We start from the raw sequence: 19,306 nt of genomic DNA, 5'->3' as shown, positions 1-19,306 counted from the left end.
AGTCCAAAAACAATGAAAGCAAACTCTGTGACAACTTTGAAACGGTCTTTTATGCACATAGAGATGTACAAAAAGTTAGACTTCTTTTTCAAATCAAATGATTGTAAATCCGTAATGACTGAATGATGCTGATGTTTGGTATGACAAGAAATGCCACGGTAAAATCTATGTTAAGACACTTGACTGGACCATGTTGCTGTCTGCCTGTTATCTTTCCAAGGTTATTGTGTTCATACTGCCCCCTTCTGTCCCCACGAGTAAGAGTGTTATCTGGCAAAACAACAAAACAACAGCATCTCTATCGACATGGACAGAAGTAGACGATGGCATATAGTATTCAGTATATTAGTCTAAAAGCCCAGAAAATGACATCAATAAAACCACAAAGAATATTAACGTTTGTACTTTTTCTACTAAAATATTACCTTTCTTTAATAGTTCATTGATGCAGTTCTATTTAGAGTGTTTTCTTTAAAACTAAAAACATATGTGCATAACTTTTTAAGTCTATATGGAGCAGATATTGTGTCGTGTACCATTAGTGTGACACTGTTTAAACACTATGTAACAAAAATCAATTTTCTACAAGAACTAAATGTGATTCAGTTAAGATTCTAAATTGAAAACAGCGTTTCCCCAGGGTTCTTTAGAAAGCCAGTGGATAGTGTGCACACAACATCCTTTTGTGCACACTATTTACCCCTGGATTGCTCCAGGCTAATGTCTCAATAATTTTCACTCCTTTCTCAGGTCCTTCCCACAAAGGACTTAACTAATGATCCATGGACAAAATGAAGCATTTAAATTTATTCATTAATCATTCATCTCCAGCTCATTGAAAATGCTAAACTTCCACAAAATTAAGATTGAATATTGAAAAGTGATTGAGGGAGACAGCTCTCAGTGAGTGAAGAGAACGGAGAAGTGTGGGGCGCTGCAACAAAAACAGGGTCCTCTCCGAGACAGTGGTCTCCACATGGGCATGGTCAAGGTGGCCAAGGTGTACTAAGTGCTAGTTAAGGTCATGGGGTTTCACTAGTTGTAATTAGATCTTGAAATCTGGAGAAGCGTAGAATTTCTGTCAACACTGCCTGTAATTATTCTCTTTTCCAATTAATGGTGACATAGATTAATTATCTGATGAGGCAAAGCCAATTGCAATCATTCACCCAGCTAAAATTAGATCAGTCCTGACAGCAGCATGAAAGTCACCTGTTTCATTGTTATGGATTTGCTGCAAGTAAAGAGGGGGGGATGGATAGTGAAGCGTGCTAGGGTAAGTAAGTTGTCTGGTACAGGTGAATGTCCAATTACACTGCTATTTGAACTGATGGCATCTAGTCATTCGATCCAGCAGCATGTGGACTGACTTGTTTGTTCACCTCAGTGGTAGAGGAGTCATCTTGCAGGGATTGTAGGAATGCAGAGATGAGCTGAATTTCTTCTGACAACCCCTCCTGTTTGAACAAAGCACAGGAATAAATGAAAACAGGCAAATTTGTATAAAGACACCAATTCCAAACCCTGTCTCTATGTGCATCCCGCTCACAGTTGATGAGTCTACCAGAGTTGGAGGAAAGTTACTATCTTCTTATTTTTGTGTGGAAGCAGAACAACACTCCTGGTGAACCACGTCCAGGTTCAGTGCTCTTCTGTTTTAAAAACCTCAGCATCCAGTTTTTCTATTAAACTGCCTGGCAGTGTCAACCAGCTTGGGAATCTGAACCAGCCTGGCCATGCAGAAATTCTCTGACTAACAATTATATCAGAAACAGGATCTTGGATTACTGTCCCCTGGGACTGGGGCAGTGGGCGTCTGCTCCAATCATTACTGGCCATTCAACAAGGCTCTGCACTGCTCTCTGCTGTTAGCCATTGTCAATTATGCCATCCCTAGTGTAAACTCGCAGAACACAAAGCTGAACTGCCAGCTCTGGCAAGAGTGTAACAGGATGACAGCCCGCCAACCGCCCCCCATTCCTACCCACACCCACTCCCACCCGCCCACCCAAGGGTTCCCTTGCCTTCCTTCCCTCAAGCTACTTTTGAGAAAAACTGCCATTTGGGGTCTGATTCAAGTACTTTAGCTGTGAAAGCGCTAACCTGACCTTTCTTATGTTCTGCTTGTGGGGTTAAGTGGACATGATGGATTAGTACAGGCCTCATCAGGACTCGGCCTGGTTTAACTCCAGTTACAACCAGAAGAAGTTTTATTGATTTCTTCAGTTCTTCTTTATAAACCGACAACTGATCTTGATAATCTGTGTTTCATGCAATTGTTTTTAGAGTCATTATCTTAAGATGTGTGCCTGTCAATGTAACCTTCACATTCACTATCTACTTACTCCCATATTATGTACTGTCAGTCCATTACTTTGTTAGACTTGAGCCCACTGTCAAGGTCTTTATATTAGGTAATCAGGCAGACTCCGTATATATGACTGTTCATAAACTCTTCCTCTAAAACTCATAAAGGTTATTTCTCCTTGTGTGTGTTTTGGAGGATAAGACCCTGTCCTAGACTCTTCTTCAGGAGCCTGTTTAATGTGAGTGCTGCCTGCTCTGATGGACCCTGTGCAGAGCTGTGACGGGTGACGGTGTGGTGCGCTTGAATACACCAGCTCTTTTGTCCTTCACACTCTGCAGCTCTCTGATAGCTCCTCCCCCTGTGCCCCACTCCTCCCTGGCTTGAGCTGTGATCTGCTGGGGCCTTTTGAGGCTGGGCTGCTGAGAAATGGCTGCTCCCTGTAATGTCTGGACCAAACCCATCAAAAGAAATATGTCAGCAGTCAGAGGAGGGAGAACTGAGAAGGAAAGCACTTAACAGTATTTTAACTAAGCAGTCCAAAATGGCAATTTCACTAAAATGAAAAGTACTGCATCGGACAAACATGGCTACTTGCATATTTCCTATGTCCCACTGTGGGGAAGAAGTAAAAATAAAAAATTGCAAGAAGTTAACTGAGGTTGCACGCCACCTGGCTCCGCAGTAATGCTGGACAGGAAATTTCATAAAGATTCATCACTGTCCCTCTGTCCGCTTTGACCTCATCGCACATCACAGCACAGATTAGACACCGATTATCCCTATAATTGGAGATCCTTACTTTTCAACCTTGCAGAATATGCTTCTACTTATATGCAAGACCGATAGAAGGTTATTATATTCACAAAGAAGAGACAGTTGTAGCACATGGATATCCTCCACATGGAGTCGTATACTCTAAATTAACTGTAAAGTCAAGAACTCCTCTAATTAACAAACAATAGGCCTCAAATGCTAATACACTGTGACCAAACATGATGTGTGCATATAGTTATTTAGAGAGGCAGATCCAGCCTCAGACACAGGGTCACTTAATAGGCAGTCTAGCAAACACATCATCCATCACATCAGTTTGTGATCTGATGAGTGAATGTATAGACTGTAATGTGACGTCTTTAACTTCACCACAGCAGTGAGGCATGAATCCTTGGTTAATGTTTGCCTGGCTGCTCTTGCTTGGCAAAGAAGACACAAGGCAACAGACTAGCTGGATGAGGCTCAAACAATGCCAAGTATAACAGGGAGTTACTGTTGTATGCAATAGAATACGCTACCATCCAGTAGAATACCTCCACTGGGATGATAGATGAATAAAGGGATTTGCTATTCAGATGAATGGTGGCAGTTGGTGCAGTTTTCCTGCCTGTTTTACATGTATATGTACAAATACCTGTGCTGTTTTTATTTTCTGGTCGGTCTCTTGAGAAAGAGCCTGGCACCGGTCCAGTTCAGCCTGGTTGTAGAGGTTGCGTTGTTTGAAGTATTTTTCCAAAGCTTTGTGCATCCTCTTCTCCAACAAAGAGAGCTAGGGGGAGAGAAGGCAGAGAAAAGGAATTGGTAAGGCAGGAGAGGAAATTAATGGCAGTGTTCAAGAAGAATGATGGAGGGGAATAGAGAAAGCAGTCAATAGCCCATTCTGCAGTACACGGGCCTGACAGGAATTTCACAGTCTCTTGGTTTCTCTGCCCACTCGTGTGCACTCATCAGAATCCAGTCACATCTGGCTGCCAGGATGGGGGGTTAATTTTCTCTAAATGCTTCAGCAGTTTTGTTCTAGCTGAGGCAAACTCTGTGACTGCAAAGCTGATGAGTAAAATATTTCTACTTCACCCAGTTTAACTTTATACCAATCCCCTCAAGACATATTTTACACATACACACAGAGTCACGAACCCCCCACTGAAACCAGAAATTATTCCTAGTCTCTTGGAAAGACATGCTGCTTGCTTTATTATTTGAACACAGTTTCAAGCAAAGAGGTTTAAATTCTGATAGATGCCATTGCTTTTCTCCCCCTCCATCTCTCTACTCTTCCTACAAAGCTTATCATGGCTTGGCAACGTGTTCCCCAGTGCAATGAAAACTAAAGCGAATTAGCTCAGTCATCAGCTCCTGAAGGAAAGACAATAACAAGAATGCTCTTTATGGCGTACCCTGTTAAAACCTAAGAGCTGAAAGCTTCCACATAAACAGAGCAATGCTTACATGTACAGTAGACTCAGGATTTTGAAGAGAGGCACATACTAACAAATTATATCAATTGTATCTGAGACACATTTATATAAAATCTGTGATGGTGTTAAAATAACTGTACAGTCTATCTCTTTATAACTTTACAGTGTTACAATGCTGTCGTAATGTAAACTGCTGGGTTACACGTATCCTAAGTGACAATGGTAATCACTATAATTTACTTAGAATATGTCAGTTCCATATTATTAATTTTGTATCAAGACCAAATTCATTTATGATGAGCAATGTATTGAGAGTTCAAGTCCTTGTAAATGTCACAAAGGTAAAAGCTTTTGTGTAGACAAATGTCCCAAAATGATTATTATTACTGATATGATGATGTGTAAGTAACATTGTACTGGGGCAGTTGGTAGCAGAGGGGCAATTCTAGACACAACATGCTTTTCTTATTTAGATTCAAAGTTCACCTTCAGAAAACTGCAGACACAGATTATGTGCCAAAATTCTGTACATAAACTGTATGAACTAAGTGCATTTTAATAATATGTAAAGGCTGCCAGGGCCAGGAAAAGTTCATTTAACTTAGGTGAGAATATGTTCAAATACATTTCCACAGTATTGTAGCTCTCTTTAAACTGAGGGTTGTTTTAAGATTATCATTTGATTTACAAAAGTATGTTTGGGGTGCCTGCTGTCAGGATTACATTTAATTTCATGATACTGCAAAGATGAATTTCACCGTACCCCTCAGATGAATATAACACAAGAGATTATGGTCTCTTCAAACACACAAATGAGTGGTGTCAGGCATCTCACGCACATGCACAAATGTTTTGATCTCTCAAATGATCTTGAAAATGTTAAATGCATTTACCTTGTTGCTCCTAAATATAAACAAATCAATTAGGGACAGTCACAATGCGTAATCTATGTACTAACTGAGACATAATATGCAATGATGATGAAGAAACACATGTCCTTGAATGTTCACGTATTAATCAGATTAAGTGCGATATGCCGACATCTACATCTCGAATATACTATTGATCATAAGCTTGTTATAAAGCTAAATTTAGGCATAAAACACAAGCCGAGAGGCTGCTGTTGTGGAAGTGTAGACTTGAAACAAACAAAAATGGTGAAGGCTGAATCCGGAGTAAAAGAAAATCAGGCTTTGATCATGAGCGTGGAAAATCCTGTCCACAGGATTTTATTTTTGCATGCATTTCTCACTTGATAACATTCATGCAGTTAGATGAGGAATTGCTCAAGTAAAGGTATTAGTCATCTTTGGAACAAATAATATGTATTTTTCATTGCAGGAGCAGTGTGGTTTCGTCCTGGTGTTATGGTTGTCGTGTGTAATTCTATTCCACTTAAGAAGTGTCAAAAACTATAAAGATTAAAACCTAAAATGCTGCTGTTGTTGTCTCCCTCAACTAAGCAAGACCTCTGGTGCCGTTTTTGCACTGAAGGCACATTCATTTTTAACCTAACCTCTGTTTGCTGTTGATCTCTTATCAATTGTTGCAGTGAAAAGGGACAGATTTAAAACACAAAATAAAATAAATAAAGCTGTGTTACCACTGACCACCTTACAAACCTATGATCAGGAAAATGTAGAAATTAAACTATTTCCATGTACAATCGACTTCTTGCTTTACTCCCCTTGGTGGCAATATTGCACAGCTATCATTACTTTAGGTCACATCCATCATCCTCCTCCACTCAAGTTTTCTAATCATTATTGGATCGCTGCAGTAACCTCCTAACTGAAGGCAAAACTAAAACCTTCTTCAAATGACTGTCCATGCAAAGACAAATACAGCAAAACAGAACACCAGGGAACATAAGACAACAGCAAAGATCATAAGTCATGAAACATAATTAAAAAGAGATGGAGGGTAAGAGCTAGTAAATTTAATCAAAGGCTATATAAACTGTACCTGAGTGTTATAGTGAAAAGATTCATGAGCACGATTTCTCTCACTGAGTGCAGAAGCTGATTCTTGTTTGGACTCAATGAGGATCTTTTGAAGATCTTCATACTTTCGTGCCAGCTGTTTGTTCTCCTCCAGTGCAGTTTTTAGTGCTTCCTAAAATGGTGAAAAAAGGTTCAGGTTGAATGTTGAGAAACAAATTCATAAAGGGGCAACCAAAAAAATAAAATAAAAGGAGCACAAAATTATATCATTACAATGACAAAGAAACCATATTTAGTCTGGATCTGTCATCTCATGGTGGATACTTAGTGTGATTGATAAGTTTGGTATTGACGCAGAAACCAATCTGGCGTATCTAAGTGGTGTAACCCTAAATACTGTCCAATTAATTCCCTAAAAAAGTTCAAAGGACTGCAACCGGGTTCACATTTCAATCAAAACTGTACAACTGGAGCAAAACCAGTTCAGCAATGTCTTTGTTGATGATTGTAACAAAAGATAAATAATCAAATGGCTGAAGAACTATAGCTCAGGCAGCATGATTTTCAGTGCAGATGTAAAACAAATCATGAGTGATCACAATGATCAATGCTCTCGTGATTCACAACCAGCTTTGAACAGGAACTCAGAAAAGATATATATATATATATATATATATATAGTAGATGGAATATGCAGTGTGTTCTGCCTCCCCAGGAGACATTTTATCTGTGACATTGACCTGCTACATGTGTCAGTGATACAACACATGTATTCTGTATTTTTTTATTAAACAAAGCATCATAAACAACAGGCATCCAACAACAGACACTTTTCTGTGAAATCAAGCAAATAAATCACAGCAAGTAAGACTCTGTGCTTGTCCCCTTTTCATTTCAACAATGTTTCCTGGGTGCTGGATAAGGGGATGTGTGAATATCTCAGCTGTACCTGCAGACATAATGAAGTGTGTCTCTGCAGTAAAACAGAACAGCACTAAAGTGATGAGTTTAACCCAGCAGAAAGAGGGGCTGTAAACATGACAAATGCCTGCTATTGATTTCAGGTTTAATTACTCCATGCAGCACTGACAAAGCCCATCTGATGCTGTTGTGAAGTGTAAATGGAACAAATTACACTTCATTGCCCATAAGAAACTGATAGCGTCGGCAGTTTGCATTGTTTACTTTGTCCTCGCCGACGCCAAACCCTGATCAAATCAAAACATAGGTGCATGTTTGAAAGCTGAACACCTTTCACATATGCATATATGCAAAGAGAGGACCAGAGGTTCCTCACAAATCAACCTATTTCTCCAGGATATACCGTGTATTTGTATCTTTAATAACAACCAAATACAGCCACACATAAAATTCTAACAGGACCTGTAACAGTTTGTGCAAAATGGAGGAGCTGCAGTCAGCATTTTTATAAATAAAAATTCTCATATTTGAAAGTGTCTAATCATTCTGCTTCATGCACTATGATTCTGAATGCACACTGCTTATTATGTTATGCTAATATAGACATTATGCGTTCTTTATATTGGTCTCAGTGATTAAAGTGGCCAAATTTGTTAGAACCTCTAACTCTTTCTGATCTTTTTATTTAGTGAGGAGTATTGTTTTTATATCATCTTATTTCGTCAAGTGAAAAAGACTAAACCCTTTTTTGCATGGCTAACTTTTATCTGGCTAATGGGAGTTGTGTCTATGAGGAAGACTTCTAATTCTTAAATTGTCTCATGCCAACAACTTCTTTAAAGTTGCTGCACTTGGATGCATGGCAGCTTAAGCTCCATTGCCTTTTCTTGTTTTGAACTAATGCATTCTTGATCACCGTTTAATGAAACTATATACCACATGGCGATTTCACATTAGATAAGCCATGTGAAACCCCCATCAGCAAAGAGGCTCTGGCAGGGGCTGATAATCCTGCAGATGAAAACCTTACAATAAATAAGGGGTTCTCTTACAAAGGAGTATTCAAATGCATGCTATTTTCTATGTGTCTAGAAACTTGTTTCATGATATGAATGTACAAAAGGCCAGATGATATGCTTATTTTATGTAGCGACATGTGCACTTACATTGAAAACTGTGGCTGAAAATGTTGGCCTACAGGTAACAGAATAAGCACAACATCTCACCACTGCATGCATCATCAAATCCGTCCAGACAAAAATACTAAAACAACAACAGCGAGTTGTCATTTGTGGCAAAAGCACTTAAATGAGATTGACCATGGCTTGTAATTTTAATTGCACAGTGCTCTTTTCTCCGTATCTTAAGGGAAGTACTGTGACAAGCAATGTGCTGACACTAATCCAAAAACAAATAAACAATGAGATGTTTTTTACAGCTTGTCTCTGACTTCATAGTATTTGACACAAAAAGTCATGTATTTACAGACTTACTGTGAGCAACTTTCTTTTTTCATTTTCCCTTTTTTTTTTTTTTTACCTCAGTGTCTTCCATTTGCTTTTTTCTTGCTGTAACGAGAGCCGTGTGTGTCTGCATGGATCGCTGTGTTCGTTGTTGGCAGTTATTAATATCAGACTGCAAGGTGCTCATTATGAGAGCAGCTGATTTGTTTTTGAACTCCAGCACGTTCAAATCTCTTCTGCGAGGAGAAATCAAACACAAACAGCTATACATCGCTTCATACAGTGCATTCATACCTGCTATTCTTCTTGGAGGTGGGGTGGCTAATACCAAAAAGATTCTGTGTCTCCTTAAGATGTGTAATGTCAGCCTTTTATTCTAAAAAAATGTTTTAGAGTCTCCAATAATATTAATATTAATATTGTAACTTACTGAAGTTCTGCTATGACCTCTGGCATATTTTCAACAGTTTCTTCCATTTTATTCGAAGCCTCCCGGCATTCATCAATTTTATCAATTAGATAAGTGATCCTACCCACAGTGCTGTCAAATCTCTTTATGGTGGCAAAGTGTAAATCCTGTAAAGTAAAGAGAAGCAATAATGTCAAAAAATATCTATAAACCAATTTTCTTTCAGAGTGTAGGTCAAGATATGATACAGTTCAACAAAAGAAATAGGTGATAAATAGCTGTGATTATATTTGTGCTCAGTGAGCCTTACAGAGTAAATCTGACTCAACTTCTTCTATGACTCAAGACAAACCGGTGCGTGCAACTTTTCATTCCTACCTGAGCAGCTTTTAGCTGGTCACACTTGAGTTTTTTCTCCTTTTCCAGGTCGATTAATGTCCTCTTGTGTTCACACTGCATCCTTTCTAAATTTTCTATCAATTCTTTTATTTTCTGTTCAAAAAGAGGAAAGTTGTCATAAACTAATTCAAACGTGTACTCAATTGACATAAAACCTTTCTTCATAAGTTTCTTCCTTATTGATGGAAACTTATCTTCAAACAGGAATTATTGTCGAGTCTTATCTGTACCTCAACTTTAGTCTTCAGAGCTTTTTGTGCTGAGGATGCCTCTTCAAATTCTTTCTTAAGTTGGTGGTTAGTTTGCTCCGAACTTCTTTGCTGTTGCTTCAGCTCAGCGTTGACATCCGCACACTGAGCCTGATGGAAAATCACAAGGCTTAAAACTTTGGGATTATCCTGAACACTTAAAACACACACAGCAGGTAAAAACAATAAAACACAATGCAACTGGTGAAGAAACGCATCAATCTGATGCAGTCAAATACATCCTTTTAATTAAAACTACATCTGAGAAGTCAAAAAGGTTTGATTCTTATTGAGACTGAGCTTTGTCAGACTTCACCTTTTTCTAACAACGCAACTTTGAGCTCATGCAAGCAGAGTGTCACACACAAAGTAAAGTTGTAAAAACAAAGCTTGTAAAAACACAGCGATTGTTTTCATGATTTAAACTATGGTTTACTTTATCACTGATTTGTATTCAGTCTGATTGAGTAAAATATACTTGGTCGGGGTGAAGAATTTGAAGCGTTTGACAAATTTACCTTTACTACTTCCAAGGCCGTCATCTGACCAGTAAGTTCTTTCCTCAAATTTTCAATCTCTGTCTGTAAAAAGAAAGAACACTGAACATTACTGGCAGGAAACAACTAACATTTTTAGGCACGATAACCCGTGAAGCATAAATAGAGAATGAACATATGTTGTAACTGACCCTGGCCCTCTGTTCTTCCATGAAAGTGAGCTGCTCCTGTTCTTCCAGTTTAGCCTGAGTGACACTGTGCTGGGCACCAACTTGGGTCACTTCCTCCTTGGCCTTTTCCCATCGCTCGTCATTGTCAGTGATTTTATGGCGCATCTGCTTCATCTCCTCACGCATCTGTTTCACAACTTTCTCGCTAACAAAATCATAAAATAAAGCATAGATATGGAATAAACACACATAAGTGGCTCACTATACATCACATGCAGTGGTGGTATTTAATAAGGGATGATTTTTTTCCTGTATTCTTTCTTTGACAATTTTACCTTTCTAGGATTTTCATCTTACAGTCTTCTATGCTTTGTTCATATTCCATATTTTCTTTACGGAGAGCAGCAAAAGCTTCACGTTTTGATTGGAGCTGCTCCTCTAAGCAGGAAACTTCAGCTTCCCCATTCATTTTCTGTGGATTACATTACATACAGTATGGATGCACATATCCAAAACTCCTTAAGGTGACATGAGTTCAAACATCATTAGCATGCATAGCTCCAGTAACAGCTTAATGGTAGTCTTGTAGTTGCATTAAATGTTTTGCCCAATCAACCACCAAGACATGCACACGCAAAAGCATAACTAAAATGAAAAGATGTCACACAAACTGTCCCTTTATAACACTGGTGTGACTTTACTTACTGTTTTTTCAATGTCCTCTTGCAGCAAATTCAGTTTTTGTGTAAATGTCCAATTCTTTTGCATTTCATCCTCAATTTGTAAATTCAGTTGTGAAATCTGTAATAAAAGAGGACAATAAGATGTAATGATTAAAACTGACCTTTTTGAAAGCCGAAATAAATATGAATGGTATCAGGTACCCTGTCTTTTTCTGTCTTCTCAAGCTCCATAATTTCAGGGATTTGCTGATTTATGAGTTTGTAGTTTTTTTCTGTGAGAGCAGTGGTGTCCTCGGCATCATGTATCTTCGCCAAAATACTTTCCTCAAGCATCCTCAAATTGTTTAAGTCTTTCCTAGATGGAGAAAAATGTGTTTATTTGATTTCAAAGACTGTTTGTCGAAGAAAGACCATTATATCTGTATATCAGGACAATTGCATTCAAATCATTTTCACAGTTTGCTTGTAGTCATGTTAATAGATGGTTAGGGTCGTTAATATAGGGAGGTATTGCTTGGTCTGCATCAATGAAAAGCATTGTTGCTATGGTTACATGTAGTTCAACACATAGCACCTTGGCTTGCACTCTGATTCAAACATCTCTGTAACTCTCCTGGTGTATACTTTTGCCACACTATTTTAAGTGTTAAATGTTTTACTTGGGCAAGTTTAAATGAAAATAAATTCTCTAACTAAGAACTGTATATGTGGTTACACAGACCAATAGACAAATACGTCATTAGTTATATATACTTTTTGTACTTATGGTTCTTGTAATGTGTATTTTCAAATAATAATTTACCTAAAATCTAAAAACTTTATTTATTGAAACCATTTCACCTAAAATCTGAGCTGTACCACATTGATAGTGAAACCATTCGTTTTCCACATTTAGATGGACACTCACAATCCATCTGCCAGCTGATTCTTGATTGTCAGCAGCACATCATCAGACGACACCTTTTCTTTGTCGGCATCAAGCTCCATCTCTTTTAACTCGTTCTGGGCCAGAAGGAGATCACTTTGTACTTTTGAACAAACTTCAGCAGCCTAAAAATAAGGTGTGTTTTATTAGATAATTATTTTGTTCACATAACATTTGTTACTCTTTGAGTCTTCTGAATGTCATACCTACAGTAGAAAACAGGTAACTAAAGGTTTGCTCAGGAGTACCATTCTCCAAACAGCCAATGACATTGTGAGATGCGATTAAAAAAACTGACCACCACCTCACTTATGGATTACAGAGTTAGACCAAGGAGAGTGTTCCCCCGTGTTTGAGGAAGAAATGTGGAGATCATTAGAACTTTTTCAGGCACAATGGCTTCATGAAAAAAATAGAACATATCCATATGCATTCATCTGTATAGCAATATGTTTGCAAACTCAAGATACACCGAGAGCCTTTTCAGGGAGATATTCAAAAACTGTCCCAGACAATTATTAATCATACTCTTTTCATGATGTCGCCATTAAATATCAGCAAGATAACGCTTGAAGAAATGCCTGAACAGGTCGTCATCTTGTAAACATGTCATTGAAATTGGCAGATTTTGCGAGTTTGAAAATTACATCATGGTAATAAATTAAATCAAACTAGGGTCTACCTCAGCTTGTGCAGTCTTAATTGTAATTATGATGCTTTTCTGGAGCTCCAGGTTTTCTCTCGCAATGGGAATTTGTTTTTTGGCAAAGTTGATGTCTTCCTCTAAGTGCTGGTTTAACATCTCAGTCTGTGTCAACTTCTGCTGGACCTGGTTGAGTTTGTCTCTTTCCATTTTAAGCTGTAACTTCAACTCAGTGATGTCTCTAATGCAAGCCTCGTGCTCTAAAAAAGGCAATGAACACAAATACATCGTAACTTTAATTATTTTTCTAATTAAATTCATTACCGGGGTTTAGGAACTACAGAATCGTACAACTTCTGAAGGAAAAAAACAGATCTCAGAGAACGTGACACCTCGCAGTCACTGACCTTTTTGGACAACATGGGAGTGCTCATTTTGCTTCCACAGTGCAATATTGTCGGTTTTGCTTTCCAAAAGTCCTCTTCTCTGCTTCTCCTTGTGGAGAGCTTCCTCTGCATACTGCCGATCAGCCTCCAAACGTTCAATCAGATACACAACCTCAGTAAGGACTTCATTCACTCTCTTCAACAGCGGTGATAAAGGACAACTTTCTATAGGGTGGAAAATTTTAGATGACGTCACATTGCATTGCATCACTTTCAACTCAGTAAACAACACGTTTGTAACAACACTGCTGTAAAAAATATACATCCGACTGCAAAGTGTTCATCTGTGTAAAATTGCTTTGTGTTCTATCAGCATAACTGAATAGTTCTTAACATGTAATAAGTTATTGGTACTTTAATATGTGAAGAAGAGGTAAACTCTGAGCTTCCCTGAGGCAGTGCTCGCTAAACACTAATACTCTGTATTTCCGGTGTCCTATGGCATCAAGGAAAATCAAAGTATGTGAAAAATGGCTCTATGTTATTGAAACAAAATATATTTACCTCTTGCACTAATTGCTATGCCTTCGACATACAAATCTGTAGACATCACGGAGTCAGAATCCGAGTCTCTTGACTGAAATCTGTTAGAAACCAGTGCTTGTCATTTTTCACACCAAAAACAACCGAAAGAGAACCAGGAAATGAAACAATTTAATCATCTACCTTGAAGCTTTGCTGTAATGTTTCTTGTCCTGACCAATCTGTGAATGACATCTTCCAGGCTGGTACAAGAGAAACGTTTAATTGCTTCCTATCCCGGTAAGGACAACAGTGTTTCCAACCTGTCACAAATCTGATCAAGTATATGATGCTACCTTACCTGCTGACACCAGTCTTCCACTGCCATCTTCATCTCTTGGATATGGTAAATAGCACTGTTGACACATGGTGAGGGGCTGTTGAGCAAAGCACAAGTGCGTCGTCTACCAGAGCAGACAGCTTGAAGGTCTGCTTGATCTTGAGAAAGACAAAGTATATATTTTTTTTAAATGTGACTGTTTGATGTGATCTCTGAAGATAATAAAAATTAACTATAAAGTTAGTGTAAAAAAATATAACAATAATAATAAATAAAACACTGATGAACCACCTCTTAATGGTTATAAACAAAGTTTGTGGAGGCAAACACTCACACAATTTCATCAACAATATTTTGCAAAGCAATTAAGTGCCAAAAAATGTAATGTAACTGGCAAATGTAAAAATGTACTTGGCTGGTAAAAATTGCTCTGTGGTGCTTTATTTGCACTTTGATTCTGGAGGCACAACCTTCAAACACTGGAGGCATCTATGAGAGAACAGAGACAACTAATTTGAGTGTCTCCAGACAAAAAAAAAAGTGAATATTTTGTGAGTGGTGAAAGGACGCCACCTGGCTGAAAAATTGTGGAAAAACACAGCATGTGCGACGTAACATGAGTAGAAAGAAGGAATAGCTTTTTGACTTACTATGGTTTTCTTCACATTTGTATGAATCAATAAAGACTAAAAGGAGGACAGTAGTGAAAATGTATTGACTCTTGCATGAAGACTTTTGAACATACAGATAAATCTACTGCAAACATGACAGCAAACTCAGCCGCTGAGTCCTTAAAAAAGCCCAGGTTTTAGGACACAGTTTGCACTGGAAACAAACAGTATGTATGGGTAGCATTTTGCATGAATTCTCTGCATCATACTCCTACTCCAGTCCAAGATGTAGCCGTGTCTGTCACGTGGGAGGCCTGGAACAAATTTGCATTTGCAAGAGCTAAATTAATTTGTGTAGATCTTACAATGGGATAATTCATCTTAACTCTTTTTTTCACCTGTTCTGTGACAATGCAGTGATCAGTCAGACTGTTTAAACACCAAAAGTTATGTTGAAATGTTCTTCTGATATGAGAATGAGAGAATACATTTTTTTAAAATACAGGAAATGGCCACTACTAAAAAAATTTAAACTCCCTGTGACTCCCCCTCACAGACAGACCACAGTTTGAATATAACCCCACATAATAACTTTTAAACATTTACTAATGTCTAATAGCTGTTTTGACTCATTATACGACAACAATCTTTCCCCGTTTTTGGATAAATAAAAGATTATTAAGTTCAATTAAGTGAAGGCCCTCGTTATTCAGTTTACCATCATTTATTACATCAGTAATGCTGTGGAAACACACTGCCAAGATTGAATTAAGTATTGATCCCTCTCAATTTAACTCAAAACCAGCAAAATCAACCAACGGTACCAGTGAAAAGTTTGGGTTTGGTTAGGGGATTTATTCAATGGGTTATCATTTACAGTAAATACTCACAGCAATACTTTTGAAAGCTTCCTTACTTTTTAAGAGCCGAAAACACACAAAAAGATCCTGGAGAAAGGCCTTGAGTGGCCTTGAGTGTTTGGGATCTTGTCTTTGTGAAAATCCAAAGGCAGCGATATCTGGAACCTTGCTCTGTCGGACTGACATTGAAGCTTCTTTTAATTAGAAGAACAGCTCGTGCGTGTGCAAACTCAGACCAAGAACAAAGTCAGAGGAAATGAAGGAAAAACTCAAGAATACACCATCTGGTGCTGAACCGCTTAGTTGAATAATATAGTCTGAAAGAACCAAGTGGGGTAGGAATGTGGTAAGGCAATATGTCAGTGGTGGGCTGAGTTCACTCTAAATCATACTGGCAAGGTTATTATAGCCACAGAGCAGGCTGATATGAGTACGAGGGCCAATCAACTGCCACTGGATCAGTGATATTTGATGACGTAGTTTTGATGACGTTTCTTCAACAGCATTACATTTACCTACAATTTTAACTGCACCTGCGCACATTGACTGGACAAGGAAGACAAGGCATACATAAATGACGGATCTATTAATTGATAAGCAATTAATAGGCACTATTTTGATCATTACTTGGCACTTTTTATAGGATTGACAAGCCAAACAATAAAATAATGGAGACAATAGTCAAATGAGCATGTCATTAATGAAAATTGTCATTAGTTTTACAGGGGGAAACAAAAACAAAAACAAAAACCTTGTTGTGTGAGTTTTGATAACGATATTATGACATAGCCATATTTCTGTGGGACTCACAGGGTTCAATTTAATATTTCAGGCTCCATTCTATTCAAAACATACAATGCAGGACTTTTACTCGGAGCAAAGTATTTCAAAGTAACATATTAGTATCCTCATTTTACTGCTCACCTTGTTGACTAGGTCGTCCTTCCCTGGATGGGAATCTGAGGGGCTCCACGTCTGGCATTGCACAAAGTCCTCCAGATGGGATTAACTGTCATAACATGAAAATGCTCTCAGTAATTTTTTAATTCGCACTGGATCATATAGATTTAACTCCTGCAAAGTTTGTGAGGGTGAGCTACACTTAGAACGGATACTTTCACTCATCTCCGGATGTTACCCTCTTAGCTAACGTTAAGTTAACGTTTAATTAACTTGGCTGATGATAAATTCATGAGCTAAGGGGGGGCCGTTGTCATGGCAGAGAGTGAAAGCGAAAAATGGTTGCCGATCAACTTACTTGCAATGATCCACTTTTGGTGCCAGTTAATGGTTTACTGTCTTGAGGGGCATCACTGCCCCCCCTATGTGACAACAATGCCGTCACTCGGTAAAAAGTTGGGTTTTTGTTAAAGTTATCTCCGAACGACTCGATAGAAGTTCCTGTCAATCTTCCGTGGAGGTTGCTTGGCAACAAGGGGCTGCGCTTGAGGATGGTGAGTTACGTTCAAGAGCGGCTGTTCAGCATCAGTGAGGTACTTTCAACTCGTTTAAAGTGAAGATATGAATAATGACAACAATATAAAGAAGAAGGAGAATGACAATGAGAAGAAGAAACTATTTGTACAGTATTTTTCTTAGCAATTCTACAAAGTGCCTCATAGAGAATAAAAAAGTGCAACATGTGCATGAGGTCAAATGTGAGCAGAGGAAGTGAGTACTATAATGTAAAATCGAATACACAGTGCATCCAATATGTTAGTAAGTATTTTAAAAAAAGATGCAAAATAAGATTAAAAAAAAATAACAGTATCAGACTTTTCCAAAAGCTTTAACGTGGACAATCATTGCAAAGACACGTGACTTTGTGTGTCTAAGTTGTAAAGGCAGAGCTCCACAGTGTGGGGCTCCAAGAGGAAAAGAGGAATACAACACACGAGAGAAAATGTCAATTCAATTTCTAACATAAACAGGATTAGATTTAGATGGATCTTTTATTAGATTATTTTACAAAGTTTAGGCTTTAAAAATGTGTAAAGACTTGTAACCATATGCAAGCCAACAGGCTTCCGTAGAGTGGATTGTAAGTACTCTGTGATCAGAGTTATTACAATTGTCTTATATGGAGTTAGGTTATGTTACTTTCTCGAAGACCTCTTGATTACAATTCATTCAACAGTATATCACTTTAAGTTTCTCCACAGATTGCCAGTTTTGTTAATTGAGTCTTAAATCTTTTTATTTCTAGATATTGCATTATTTATTCCCTGTGAAGGCAACTTGATTTGACCAAAAGTAAGATTATGAGTATTCAAAATGTAGATTATTGGCATTGAAATCTCATGTCATGGTATTTCTAAGAAAAAAAGTTATCTAAAAATATTTAGATTGTGTTACATGTTTTTTTGGGTTGTTTTGTTTAATCCCAATCAATGCTTGTATACCTACATGCATTATTCTAGAGCAATTCAGTAGGCTACTACATTTTAAAGTTATCTCTGCAGGCAAATATCCCACAAACACTTTGTACTGCAGGGACCCATGTGACAGGAATTAGTTTTGACAGCCTTGGAAATATTTATCATACCACGCCTTCTCATGTTCAAGACCTCATGGAACCTAAAAAATGGCGACACTGTCATGCAGTTAGTTACTGCAAAATTGCCGCAATCTAATTATGTTTTTTTTTAGGGGAAAAAAAACTGTTTATCGTTGACATTTTTGGAGTAAATGCTGATCCTTATTGAGTCCATATTCAGAAAAGTTCTCGAACAAGGCATGTGTTGCAAGTATTATCATACAGTGACACTTGTAATATGTTCAAATGTAGGCTAAATCATTTGATAACTTTTGCAGTTTTTCATTTTAACATAATATTTTTTCTATGACGTCATCCAAAGATGACACAAGCTGAAGCTGCGAAATGGTCACATATATGTGGAGAAATTGTTGCGTGTGTTTGGACTCATTTGTGAATATTCGTACGCATATCTGTTTGAATCTGTTTATCTTTCTTTTTTCTTTTTTCGTCGTTTTTTCTCCTTTTGGCATCAAACTTTAACAGTGTGCAGGCACACTGGCGCATGTGAAGAGATTCCGCATTACGTCACCGCGGAGGCCACATATTGGAGGCAGACGCTGCCTTGTTCTGCTCAGCCAGTGAGCTGCGCGCACATTTCCACAACAGAAGCTTTGAGGGAGAGCGGCGCAAGAACGGCCGCTTCGTGCAGTGATGCAGCACCCTACACCAAAGAAACCCTGACTGCACCACAGGACACGACGCATTCCTGGCTGGAAAACAGTGATGTTGCATGACATGCCTCGAAATAAATTCTGGTAAGTCTTGTGCAAGTGCGCTGCTGCACCCGCTGGAGGCTGACAGGCAGCAAGAGGAGCGACCTTAACCTACTTTGCTACTACGGCTGAAATGAGTTTGTCAAGTTTTTGGCGATAAAACGTAGATTTGCCTGATTAAACACGTAGAAACGGGGATTGTGGGTGCAGGTAGATTTATCTGTAATAGTGAGACCTTTGTCTTACGTCCGCACAGGTGTCTGTAGCCTGACAGGTGATACATGAGCAGAGCATGTTCCAGGTGCCTGTTGCCGATCCTGCTGTCCTTTTACTCATGTGTGCACTGATGTGGTAGATTTGAGTCTGCCTTCTTAAACAACACGGGGCAACGTGACTCAGTCCATCCACAGTAGTACATCTTTCAAGCTTGAGGTTTAAATGCCGATTAACATGATGGATATGGCATCACATCATAATTGGACAAGCAAATATGCCGCACTGTACATCATTCTAACAAGCATCTCTCCTATCTTT

At 38.4% G+C, this 19,306-nt stretch overlaps 1 protein-coding gene across 1 annotated transcript; it reads right to left on the bottom strand.

The window, feature by feature from the left end:
* Positions 1–735: 735 nt before the first annotated feature.
* ccdc178 (coiled-coil domain containing 178) lies at positions 736–16,502 on the bottom strand. The gene is made up of 19 exons (XM_072363131.1): positions 16,445–16,502; positions 14,071–14,207; positions 13,914–13,972; positions 13,752–13,831; positions 13,209–13,427; positions 12,841–13,061; positions 12,141–12,283; positions 11,435–11,588; positions 11,256–11,351; positions 10,886–11,022; positions 10,572–10,755; positions 10,402–10,464; positions 9,866–9,994; positions 9,615–9,728; positions 9,258–9,403; positions 8,904–9,063; positions 6,466–6,615; positions 3,717–3,851; positions 736–1,457 (listed from the first exon to the last, which is right to left on the bottom strand). Exons 1-19 carry the CDS (start codon positions 16,500–16,502, stop codon positions 1,338–1,340), a joined length of 2,505 nt encoding a protein of 834 aa, XP_072219232.1. The 3' UTR covers positions 736–1,337.
* Positions 16,503–19,306: the final 2,804 nt, after the last annotated feature.

This window comes from Leuresthes tenuis, unplaced genomic scaffold (genome assembly GCF_036924035.1).
Source record: "Leuresthes tenuis unplaced genomic scaffold, fLeuTen1.0.hap1 SCAF_14, whole genome shotgun sequence".
Classification (NCBI taxonomy): Eukaryota; Metazoa; Chordata; class Actinopteri; order Atheriniformes; family Atherinopsidae; genus Leuresthes; species Leuresthes tenuis.
This window is presented reverse-complemented; position numbering and strand designations above follow the sequence as displayed.